Genomic DNA, 12,942 nt, shown 5'->3' on the forward strand with positions numbered 1-12,942 from the left:
TGAGGGAAATCTTCATGCTGCAGGATGCAAGGCAGGAACCGTAAGTCCCACCACTGCGGCAGGGGTCGCGTAGATTTCAGGGCAGAGCAATTACAACAGCCACAATGGGCTTGTGAGGAGGGACATTGATGTTGTTGCTGCGCTCCAGATCCAGCCGCAGGAGGCTTGTCTGCTTGGTAGGGGTCCATCGGGTCCTGCCTTGCTGGGTACAGGCGTGTAGGAATAGTTATGAAAACCTACAAAAATGCATGTACTACATAAGTATGGCATCCCTCTGAAACAAATCGGTTTGAATACTCCCAGCTGGTAGCAATAGTATCATTGCAGTATACATACAGTAACATTCTGAGCCAGATTCACAAACTGCAATTTTTAGCAAATTTACACTTTTTAGTAAGTTTCCTACTTTTTGGTATTCACAGACTGCTCTTTTGCAGTATCTTACACTTTTGTAGTAAACCCAGCTCTACAAATGCCCAACCACTGGTACTGCAACATCTATTATTCTCCATGGGGGAGTTTTTCAGTACCATGCGTAGCGCTGGATTTACTACAAACATGTAAGTTACTGAAAAAGGGCAGTTTGTGAATACCGAAAAGTGGTAAACATACTCAAAAGTGAAGGTTACTCTTGTGAATCAAGATCTGAATGGCTAACCTAAATCTGTGTGGTCATGCAGTGTTACTGAGCTAGTACTCCATCTCTGTGCAGTGATGCACTGTTAGACTGTTACTGTGTTCTTAATGTTAGCCTTCCCACCCTTTTCCCTGCCCATTATTCACAGTGGGCAACCTGCATGTTCTCCAATTTTTTAGCCTTCCATTCCTGGCACTTTAGCCCAAGGTGCATGTCTACACATGGACCTAGTTATGTGACCTTCCTTAGTGCTTTTGAAACAGATTGCTTCAACTTTTCTCATCTGGCCTCAAGAGGTCTGCAGAGTTCAAGCTCATACGTGTACTCTGCCTGCACTTATCAAGGTTCCCCAACAATGATGCAAGCGCGCTATGGAAATGTATTTGTAGTATTTATAGAGCGCATTAGACCAAGCAAGGCATCAAAGCGCTATGTAGGAGAGTGCGAAATGTGACATGACATAACACTAGGGTGTCAAACTTAGATTCAGGGGAGCATTCATGTCATATAACCTCTATGTATAAGATTTTCCTTTACCTCTTTCTATGCAAAGTTCTCCTGTGTGGCTATCTTGAAGGACTTCATGATTTACTGTGGACTCTCCTGCCACAACTTAACTATAGCAGCAGTAGAGGGAGCACAAGCACTATTAACTGCTGTTGTATTTTGCAGGGCTTCATACCTTATTGGCGGTGTGGTTAAGGGATCTAATGTCAACTTCACGACTCGTCCTGGTAAGTGTCCACGCAATTCTCAGTTTTGTGGCAAGGACTTATGTTGTGTTTTTGTGCCATGCTTTTATCTCATAAAATTATGCAGCATCAACGTATTCAAGACTCACTTGCTATGCCTTATTCTACATCCTGTGGTAGTGTCCAGAATTGTATCTACATTTCTCCAAAGTTTTACATTTGGGTGTCAACTGTATGTGGAGTTATAATCACTCACTGTGATGATAACAGTAAGCCCACAATGCCCCAGTGTTGAATCGTCACTCCAAATTCTTTATTTCTGCTGGTGGGTTCAGAAGTAACACATCTACCTGCAGAGATTGTTGTAGAATTCAATGTAACATCAAGCTTTTTTAATGAAAATGCAAGCAACACATTTTAGAAGACCAACATCTGATGTCAGTGTCTATGAGACAGCTGTTTTCTGCTGCTGTCGACCAGGCTGAAGAATGACTGGTCTGGGGGTTGTTTACTTTGGGTCTCTTCAGCGCCATTTACAGAGTGAACATTGAGAACACTCCAATTGGTGTCCTCATGGCCTCTGCAAGTTTGCATCTAATGACGAACATCCATGTTTGCCCACTAACCATTACGGAGAAAGTGGTTATGCCTCCTCATGTTTTCATCTGTAAACGTTACAAAGTAAAGAGACTCTAAGGCGCGTTCAAAAACGGAAATGTCGATGGATCCTAAATTTTATACGCTGAAAAAACACGATCGGTCCATGGCAGAAATTGAGATTTCTGGCGACTATGATGGTTGAGAAGAAACTGAAGGAGCCCAGTGGAAACCATGTAGTGACTCTGAGACGGAAAAAGTCTCACAAGGCACTCAAAAAACTCTATGCCCCCCCGAAACCTCAAAGTGATCAGCGGTCGTGGCCCCAAAGATGGGATCCAAGTTGGAGGGCAAACTTTGACACATTGAGCCAAAGAGTTACTACCAAAAATATCTCCATCCATGATTAAAACAAAAGACACTGGCAGCGATAAGTCAAAGTACGCCAAACTAAGCACGATCAGCTTTAATAAAAACGGCAGTTGAGTCATAAGGAAAGGCCTTGTTCTATCAAACTTTCAGCTGCTCTGTATCTACTCAATTCTGCTATTCAATATTGACCAACTCGACCATAAACCATGAGCACACTATGCTTTTGAAAATGGTAGAGTAGCATTTAAAGGAAACGCTTCTCCAAATGGTGTAAAATGCCTTCACAAGCCATAAGTGCGTCGAAATGTAATCTCATGGGGAGCCTCAAGTTGGTCATTAACCACATCAATGCTTACGCAATTCATTGTCAATGCTGGATTTTTTAAAATCCCATTGTTCATGACGAGCTCAGCTCGTCATGAGTGTATGGAGGTGTACACCATGACGAGCTGAGCTCGTCATGAGCGTCCAAGGAGTTAAGTACTTGTTTAAAGCAACCACATTCAGTGAGGCTTTTGGTAGACCAGTAACCACTGGATTTGGCCTACATAGACATATACGGTTACATATAGCCAGCTCTGAATTTGAGCCAGTGGTTTCCGGTGCTCGGCATTGGCATTTAATTGTCAGCACTGGCTCTAGTAACAGTCCACCACATGGTGGTGCTGTCTTTTTAATTTTGAGATGAGCGCAACAACCGTGTTTATTAAGTCAATATACATTGAACATGAAAAGTACCTGCCTCTAAAGCCATTATTAAAGCTTTGTGTGGCCTGAAATAGTCAGAAGTATCACCATTGTACGAGTGCGATGTTTAGGGTGTTATGTTGGTGTCAGCCGTGGCCCGTTCAGGTAGGAGCGGTGGGTCAATGGGGCTTCGTGAGGGGGTGGGGATTTCAACAGACTACGAAGGAAAATTCATTATTTATTTAATTTTCCCTTGTCGTCCTCGTCTGTCAAAATTCCCTTCCCATCCGGCCCCACCGCTCTAAACTGCACGGGCCGTGGCTTGTTAGTACTGTCATTGGCAGCGATGACAGGGGCAATGGGTGGTGCAGGCTTCAGTGAGCTACTGAGAAGGGCCCGGAAACTATTTTTTTTTACAAATAAAGCACAGCATATAGCCTGCGTCAGATCAGAATTTTGGTTTGATATCATTGATATGCCTCTTACAGGAGCGCATGTATTAAGACCCTTGGTTAATGACAACCTTTAAAAAAATGAAAAAGGCAAATGAAATAGCCAGCGCTATGCTGGCGTTACAATCTGAGGTTTCAAAATATAAGAAGAGGCTAAGATTGTCATACTTTTACTCAACAGAGAGTAACACAACAGCTTCTGTCCCAGTTTTCAGGGCAGTGGCAAAAATCTACTACACAAAGGCACTCCTTTTGTGGAAGACCTAGAGAAAGAGGACAAAGGGCAACCACAACAACTAGTAACGACTAGTAAATTAATTTGTCAATCTGCCCCAACACAAAACAAGCGTAGGGAACAGGATTAAGAAATAAGGGCCTTATCTACAAAATGTTTTTCTGATTCTGTGTCTATGGGAAAATGTGTTAGCACATATACTTCATGACAAACGTGATGGATAGCCTGTCTGCCTTACTACAAGTGCATTGCACCCTGTGGCACTTGTAATAAGGCGGATGAGATGCCCGTCACGTTTGTGCCTTGGTACCCGTCCGTTAGACTCTAAAGCAGGCCCTGACTCTCAAAATGGCAGCCTTTTAACTACAGAAAATGGGTTCCAAAAAAACGCAGGTATGGTTATTGTATGGAGTTTATGAAAACATCTCCATCAATCAGACACAGGCACAACATTGTAAGTAAGATCACATCACTCCACCACCACTAAAAGAACAAGGATTGGCAGAGCCAATAGGTCTCGCCTGTGGGACATAGTTGCTTTCCCAGTGCTTTTTGGTGATGCTGTACAGCATCACTGAAATGCAAAATGCGATTTCCTAATGCTGCAACATTTTTTTTTTTAAAGTGTCGTGAAACAGTGCGCTCATAGCTTGTACATATCATGACGCTACTGGCTCCAGTGTTAATCAGTAGGTGGGATCATGCGTGACAACATATGCGTTGGCATTTATCACCATGGTTGCACATGCCTACTGAATAACATGGACACCATTTTATAATTTTCCGTAGTTACCAATCTAAGATAGCAGACGCACTTGGCGCTGTAAATAAAAAAAATACCTTTTCAAGTGTGCTAAAGCGCATCTCTGCAAGCACAGCAGCTAAACAGCAAGTGGAAGCTGCTGTGCACTACAATAAATGTACATGTTTATAATAAATATTAGAAGGACTATAAGGGGTGGCCAAGCACTAAGTAGTGGGTGGGTTGAAGCAGTAGGGAACGTGCTGGGAGGAAGTAGTAAAAATAGGAGGAAGGGATTAAAAAAAAGGAAAAGCCACACACAATGGAGAGAGTAACTCAGAGTGTGGGTAATCTGGCAGGGGTAGAAGCAAAAGAAAGCGAGCGCAGTAGACAAGAAAGAGAGCCACACTGAATATAGGCGCAGGTATTTGGAAGTGGGAGAAGTACACAAGGATCAAGTCAGCCAATCAGAAGGATGGTAAAGATGTGACGCATCAGCGGAGGAGCAAACACAAGAAGAGGAAGGCAAGCTATTGAATAAAAAGCAAGCAAATGAGATTGACAATGACGCCACTCAGTGGTAAGTTGTTAAAAAGGACCTTTGCATCACCACCATTGCCCCATTAGAAGTGCCATCGGTGGATAGTCTCACGTTAAAATTAAACTCTCCAACGTCCACTTTGGTGTGTGTCCTCAGTTATAGGCCCCCTATTGCAATGAGGGAATTCACCAGTGAACTGGCAAATTATCTTGCATCTTTAACCATAGACCATGCGAAAACCTTATTAGTTGGAGATCTGAATAGTTGGTCAATTGAGGAAGAGGGGAGCCGGGGCTCTAAGGAGCTAACAGACCTATTGAAAACATTTTTAATCTAGAAGGACACATAAACGAGCCCACACACATTAAAGGACATGCATTAGACCAGCTATGGACCACTAACCTCTTTGTCCACACCTTAACTGTTGAGCCATGCGTTTGGTCAGACCACCACTTAATACATTTTATATTAAGTGATCTATCATTAGCTAAACCCTTAACACATCTCCAGCAACATACTCATATTTTTTCACCACCCATTTGAAAAATGCACAGGTCTCTCTCATTGATGGCCAGCGCTGACATACACTTTAAGACACACCTCCCGCAACAAGTTCTAGAATTGCGAACTTTAGAGCTGGGGAGCTACGTTCGAATCTTGGCATCAGCTTAACATCATGTGATTCCAGGCAAATCGCTTTGTCTCCCCGTGCCTACCACAAATGAATGTGTTCTTCTGTAATGTATAATTGTGCTCATGCCATGTTGTCGAGTTCACACTATATAATATTGCAAGGAAAAATAAAGTAGGGAAACTCGAGCTCACACACTACTGAACGCGCACTCTTAAGTGCATCAGCAGTGCACTGTGAATCGGAGCATTTCACAGGCCTGTCACAGATAAGAAATGCTATCAAAACGAAATCCTACAAAACAATATACTACTGGCCGGCAGCAATTCATACCCGGACAACGTCGGGATGGGCTGCTAGTAATATATATATATTTGTAAAAATATATATATAAATAATAAATATATATATATACATATTGCTTTTTTTGAGGCTGATTGACAGCTCAACTTACGAAAAGACACCCTGAGCACATTTCCCGATTTTGGTGACGCGTTCTTGATGCAGAGGAATATGAGATCTCCACCAAACAAAGAAGCGCTAACTTCATGTAACTAGGAGAAGATACCCGTGTTAGGTGGTGATTCCGCTTTTTGTCTGAAGTCTCGTCGTCTTCTCTATGCTAGGATTCTTTTTTTCACAGATTTCTGTATGAAGACGCTCGAGGAACAATCACATTACCAAAATTGCACATACACAAGGTCACTGGAGACATTACGTTGTGGGCGTTTATACAGCTGTAGTTTAGAACATGCACCAGACAGTCACTAAACGAAGTAGCACTTACTATATAACCAGTAGAAAGATTTCCAGTTTTGTAGACATTTTGTGCAAAACTGTGGACTCTTCTTGGATAAATAGACAGGGGAGGTTCCATTCTGGCCCTGATGCTCATTTCATAGAAATGAAACCTCAATGAGTAGCACTTACAAAAATAAACAAAGCAGGTGCCCCCGTTGAAGCTCAACTTCTGTAGGAACAACTCAGCCAAACTTCTTGCTCTTAGCCGAGGCAAAGTAAGTGTGGTTTCTTGACAATTCCACATTGAAAAACTACCTGAAATCCTTGAAGGTGAATGCATTATTGATTTATTGGAGTGCAAACTCTTCTGTAGTCACTGTCCAACACTAGTGGGTTCTTTCTTGTCATCTCCTGGTCTGAGACTAGACCCTATGGTTCTCCCTTTTCATTTCTGCTGAGTATGTGAATTCGCATAATCATCTACAAGCTCTGCCCATTGGGTCCCATCCTATCCATGCTAGTAATATTAAACAGTCTTCCCGATTTTCCAGGCTGATGGACCGCTCAACTTACCAAAAGGCCCCACAAGCATATTTCCCGCTGATTTGGGTGATGCGTTCTTTATGCAGAAGAGTATGAGGAGATCTCCACCCAACAAAGAAGCACTTACTTTGTATAATTAAGGGGAAGTACCCTTGTTTGGTGGAAAGTCAACTCTTAGTCTTTAGTCTCATCGTCTCGAGAAGCAAGCACATTGCCAGAATTACACATACACAAGGTCACTGGAAACATTACCTTGTTTTTTACGCAGCTGTAGTGTAGAATATACACAAGATATTCATCCAACAAGATAGCACTTACAAATTAACCAGTTGAAAGTACTCCAGATGAGAAGACATTTTAAGCAGGACTTTGGACTCTTCGTGGATAAATGGACAGGTGAGCAGTGGCGTAGGAAGGGAGGTGCGGTGGGTGCAGGCCGCCCCGGGTGTCATCACTGAGGGGAGGTGACAAATGGCAAAAATATGTGTTTTAAACACATATTTTTGCCATTTTGTCAGGCCGGGGGTGACAAGAAATGTTCCACACCCGGTACCACCTGACCGTGCTACACCACTGCAGGTGAGTTTCCATTCTGGCCCTTATGCTCATTTCAGAGAAATCAAACCTCAATGGGAAGCACTTACAAATATAAAAATAGCAGGTGCCCCGTTGAAGCTCCTTCTGTGTAAAGGACAACTCGTCCTAACTTGTTGCACTGGACCAAGGCAAATTAAGTTTGGTTTCTCTACAATTCCAAGTTGACAAATGACCTGAAATGCTTCATAGAGATTAATGCATTGTGATTTATTGGAGTGCAATCTCTTCTGTAGTCACTGTCCAGGACAAGAGGTTCTTTCTTGTCGTTTCCTGGTCTGCATGCAGAGCCCACGATTCTCCTTTTTAATTGCCGCTGTGTATGCAAAGGTGCCAAATCGCCTACAAGCTCTGCCCATTGGCTTTCCACGTTAGTAGTGAGCAACGGTGCTCACTTAGTTGCCAACCTCTTCATGCACAGTGTAGGGTTGGCTGCATGTGGGGGGTTTGTTGCAGGGCCTGGCCACAGGCCAGGTGAGGGAGGGTTGGCTTTACGTTTGGTAATAAAATATGACTTTACATTAAAAACAATCCATAGAAACTCGCTTAAAAAACAAAAGATTAAAGTAACATTATAGTTAGATGTGATAAAAATGGTCAGTTTTTGTTTTTTAAACAACATAGAAATTCACTGAAAAAACAAAGCTTAAAGTATTGCTATAGTTAGATGAATATGTCAGTGACAACATTAATGTTTTGAACTACGAAAAATAAAGAAATTCACCAGTTATAGTTAGCAGGGATAACTATAACTTGCGCCCCTGCCATGCACTGATTATGACCTCACATTTTACATAACTCATGACCTGTTCAATTACATCATTTGTGACATCACTGATGACATCTCATCTCAAATGACATAATTGATTAAATCGCTGATGAAATCATCCAAGCTTCTTTTGTGCAAATTACTCTATAAACAAGTATGGCACTAGAGGCCTGAACGTAAGTACAAAATAGCTCAGAATAATATGAAGCATCATTAATGCCATCACAGATACAACTACCTTAGAGGTAGCAAGCATTTGATATGTGCAACCTTGACGCTATACAATACACTTCACAGGTATCCTAGTTCACATTAACAATCAACCACAGATATATGGAAAACCCTCATTGCACACAGTGTTCAATATGTAGACAACTGTTCACAGAAAGCCAAGTTACATAAGATACTCAACGTCTGTTTCAAAATGAATGCCCTCCTATGGACAGCTTTTATCTCTGTCAATCCCCTCACAGTCACCAAACCTACAGTGAGAATTCAAGTGGATATGATTAGAAAAGTGGGTACTGTAAACAGTGTTTACTCTATGGAGAGTGTTTATTCTGTGCCACACTGTTTGCAGATAGTGAAACTTTCATGAGAAAAACACCACAGAGTATTTAAAAAGTATCTAGAACAGGATACGCTCTATGCAACACTTGTCAAAAAAGACACTGTACGTTTAAAATAACGAAGGTGTGAAGGTGTTAAAGATCATACTAGCTGCATCCTTCATACCGTGGTGAAAACATTAAAGATCGCCTATCTTCTGAAGCTAAATAAGCATGTGTACCTGAGTTAGTACCTGGTGCATAGCCTTCTATGTTATGTAAAAATTGGCATGCTGAGATGATTCTAATAACTCAACACTGCTTACACTACCTAGTATCTATTACATACTATCATTGAGCCTTCTACAGAGCCAAAGAACTTATGTGGCTATGAGTTGCCAGGCATGGGATGTCAGCAATAGGATGTTGATTGTGGGATGTTGTCATATTGCATCTGTCATGGATTGCTGTTGCAGGGATGTTGGTTGTAGGATGTCAGCTGCTGGATGTTGGTGTGTGATGTCGGGTTGTGGGATGTTGGTCTATTTGATGTCAACTGTAGAATGTCCACTGTGGGATGTCCACTGTGGTTCTCCAGGATATGAATCTGGCTGCCGGTTCGTAAACGCATCACTTTCAAGACCTTAACGATGGCGTTTAAAGCTCTACATAACATCGGAGCAATGTATCTACAAAAAAGGGTCAACTTCTACTTTCCATCCAGACCCTTGAGGTCAGCTGCCTTGGCCAAGGCAATCGTGCCGGCAGTGCGACGTGCACGATGTGGAGAATGATCCTTTAACTACCTTGCTCCACGTCTTTGGAACGAGTTACCTCTGACCTTACGCGCTAGCTCTAACCTGCTCACATTTAGAAAGGAGCTCAAGACTTTTCTCTTTTCCCAATAATTCTTTTTTTCTTCTGAGCACTTTCCTTCGCTGGTGGTATTCTTTGTTGGTTGCTGGTGTTTGTTCTTGATCTGCAGCGCCGGGACGCTCTTCGGAGCAGCTGTGTGCTATACAAACCCCCCAGTAACATAACATAACATAACAGAATTCCAGCAGCAAGATGTCAGTCATTGGTCATGGGCCAATGGAAATTAGGCCAGGTGAATTATATCCATAGGATGTCTGCCTGTAAGGTGTGTCAGTCATAGATGATTAATCAAGCATATTATGAGGATCTCTCGTCTAATGGTAACTTTTTTCTCTTTGCAGTCCAGATTTACACAGACATTCCCGACACTATGCAGCGCAGTGGGGGTATGGTGGTAATCACAGTGCTGCTGTCCATTGCCATGGTCATCCTCATCCTTGGCCTCGTTGGCACCCTTGCACTTGGTGGAGGAAAGTCCTGAGGTGTTGCAGCTGCAGTCCAAGAACTGTGTTCTACATATTATAAACCTCATCTACTGTCCCCTCAAACCTACTCCAACTTATGTATGCTCTTTCTTTCTTCTATGTAGTTGCCGTAGTGGTCATTGGGGGAGACAAAATGTTTACTATAAAATTAGTGTTCCGATTGTTCTTGGCTCCCCATGATTTTTGGTCATCCTCTGCTTTGTCTGCCAGGTGGTTTCACTGGCGACGTGTCTTGCCTGCCATTTTTTAGACAGGTCACTGGGCTTGGAAGGCCAGTGGTCATCTAACCCCAGAAATTATGTGTGGCTTGTGGTAGTGCTAATTTGCAACTAACAAGCAAGAAACCAATAGCCAACTTTGGCATTTCCTCCAAAATTATTGTGATATTTGTACCCAGCAATTTCAAGTGCTGAAACCCATTAGCATCTCCTTTGATCATACACAAGTGACACCTTCCCTGGTCTATGCATATAGATGTAAACTTGTACTTAATAATTACCCTATAAATGTGTCCCATTAGTACCTGCCCTGAGACTATAGATGTGTACATGTAAATGTGCCTCTGGGACCATGAATTTAGATGCATCTTTCAAGACCTAGGCTTAAATGTATTACCTAAATCAATTTATATAAATGAACACAATGCTTTTACCAATTTAACAACAATGGTAGATATACCTTGTCTACATCTCTCTGCTTATGTGGTGATGATCAAAACAACACATGAATAGTACGGTGTATTCCATTTCCAAGGATGGACTTTACTTCATTTTCTCAGAATTATTAAAAACCGAGTATAGAAATCATTTTACAATACTTCTTCTTGATTTGATACATAGTGTCCTATACATCCATTTCTCATGAAGGTTATACAAATGACAAATTAAAAAAAAAAACAGTTCAAGACACTCAATTTTGTAAGGTGATACTCAGGGTCACATGAAAAAAGAAAAATTGTGAGTTGTGGTGTTGGTGCCGACGCGTTTCGACCTTTGTGAAAGGGACCAAGAGGATTTATGGGAAGGTCTTCCTCAGGGCTGGGCCTGTGAGTGTTGGACTCGGTGATCTAAAGGAAAAATGAAAGGGGGGGGGGGAGAAGTTTGTGTATTTTGCCAAATACTGCGAAGGTCGAAACGCGTCAGCACCAAAACCACAACTCACAAATTTGTCTTTTTTCACGTGACTCTGAGTATGACCGTACAAAATTAAAAAGCTCAAGTGACATATATGTTTAGCTGAAATAAGATGGTCTAAACAGTAGCAGAGTCCTTGCAAACCACTCAGAGCACATTTTTAGGACAACTCAGTTAAAGAGTATCGGGGATAATTTGGGTTCAGTTTATCCCGATACAGCAGCAAAACATAGTAGGATGTAAGAAATTTATGAGTTCTTAATAGTAAGAATTTTGATATATGTCTTGCACTGGTTTTTTGATATTTGTTATTTGTATAACCTTCATGAAAAATGGATGTATAGGACACTATGTATCAAATCAAGAAGAAGTATTGTAAAATGATTTGTATACTCGGTTTTTAATAATTCTGAGAAAATTAAGTAAAGTCCATCCTTGGAAAAGGAATACACCGTACTATTTATGTGTTGTGTTGATCATCGCCACATAAGCAGAGAGATGTAGACGATGTGTATCTACCATTGTTGTTAAATTGGTAAAAGCATTGTGTTCATTTATAGAAATTGACGTAGGTAATACATTTAAGCCTAGGTCTTGAAAGAGGTATCTAAATTCATGGTCCCAGAGGCACATTTACATGTACGCTCTTGTATAGATTCCAGCCTCTGGTGTCCTTAACAGGATCAATCCCCTTCCCCCAAACTTAGACTATAGATGTGTCATTGAAGCATCTGCTGAGGCACTATATATATGTGTCCTGTGAAAACTTCCTCCCATGCCTTAGATGTGGTTGCTCCTGCCCCCATATTGGCTCCTGCTTTGAACTTTAGATGTGACCCGCAAGCACCTATCCTTATCCCCTAGACGTGTTCTGTTAACACTTGCCTTGACCCTACAGATGTGCCCCTTCAGCACCCTCTTTGACTCTATAGAGCCATCCCATGAGAACCTGCTCTGACCGGATAGATGCTAGTCAGTATGAAGATGTTGTGGAGCAGAAGGCCAATTCGCTTTCAAGCCTAAGTCAGTCCAATGCAAGCTCTCGCCAGACTACACTGCCGCCATCCTATCCCTGCTACCGACACCTTTTAGTTCCTCTAGCTCTGAGGCATATACACAAATATCGCCCTACATTAGACACCATGGATCCCATATAACCACATCTACTGCCTGAACACCAATTCCAGGAGGCCTTGTTTATTGCTGTATGGTCTAAAATTCTAACCTGTACTGTATATGCTGAAGACTTGTACTGCATAAGTGCTCAACTCCCCCAATCATACCTTATATACCTGAATGAATGCATAATCCTGCAACCAAGCCTTATGCCTACATTATATTTTGGGTTCTAAATGCAATGTATAAACGCAATAGCTGTATGTTATGCTTTCTGCATTTTAAGGAGAGATGCAAATAAAATCAATTGAAATTTTAAAAAAGTCTTGTAGATGTGTCCTATTACCATATGTTCTTTCCCTATTACTGATCACCATATAGATGTGTCCTATTACAACCGACCCGGACCATTTTGCTGTGCTCTTGGCAGCTCCCTCTTTGACTCTACAGATGCCCCATGAGCTCCTGCACTGTCCCTATAGAAGTGTCCCATTAGCACCTATTCACACCCTACACAACACCCCATGAGCACCTTCTCAGATCCTACAGTT

At 41.9% G+C, this 12,942-nt stretch overlaps 1 protein-coding gene across 2 annotated transcripts in view; it reads left to right on the top strand.

The window, feature by feature from the left end:
- The window catches only part of UPK2 (uroplakin 2), an 80,990-nt gene extending 69,963 nt beyond the window's left edge, over window positions 1-11,027 (top strand). For both annotated transcript variants that reach the window (XM_086956746.1, XM_086956745.1), the window contains 2 exons: window positions 1,310-1,371; window positions 9,999-11,027. In XM_086956746.1, the coding sequence (XP_086812872.1) occupies window positions 1,310-1,371; window positions 9,999-10,138 (202 nt within the window). In that variant the 3' untranslated portion in view covers window positions 10,139-11,027. The remainder of the gene's footprint in view (window positions 1-1,309; window positions 1,372-9,998) is intronic.
- The last annotated feature ends 1,915 nt before the right edge of the window (window positions 11,028-12,942 follow it).

Source organism: Lissotriton vulgaris, chromosome 2_1, assembly GCF_964263255.1.
Source record: "Lissotriton vulgaris chromosome 2_1, aLisVul1.2, whole genome shotgun sequence".
In the NCBI taxonomy this organism is placed as follows: domain Eukaryota; kingdom Metazoa; phylum Chordata; class Amphibia; order Caudata; family Salamandridae; genus Lissotriton; species Lissotriton vulgaris.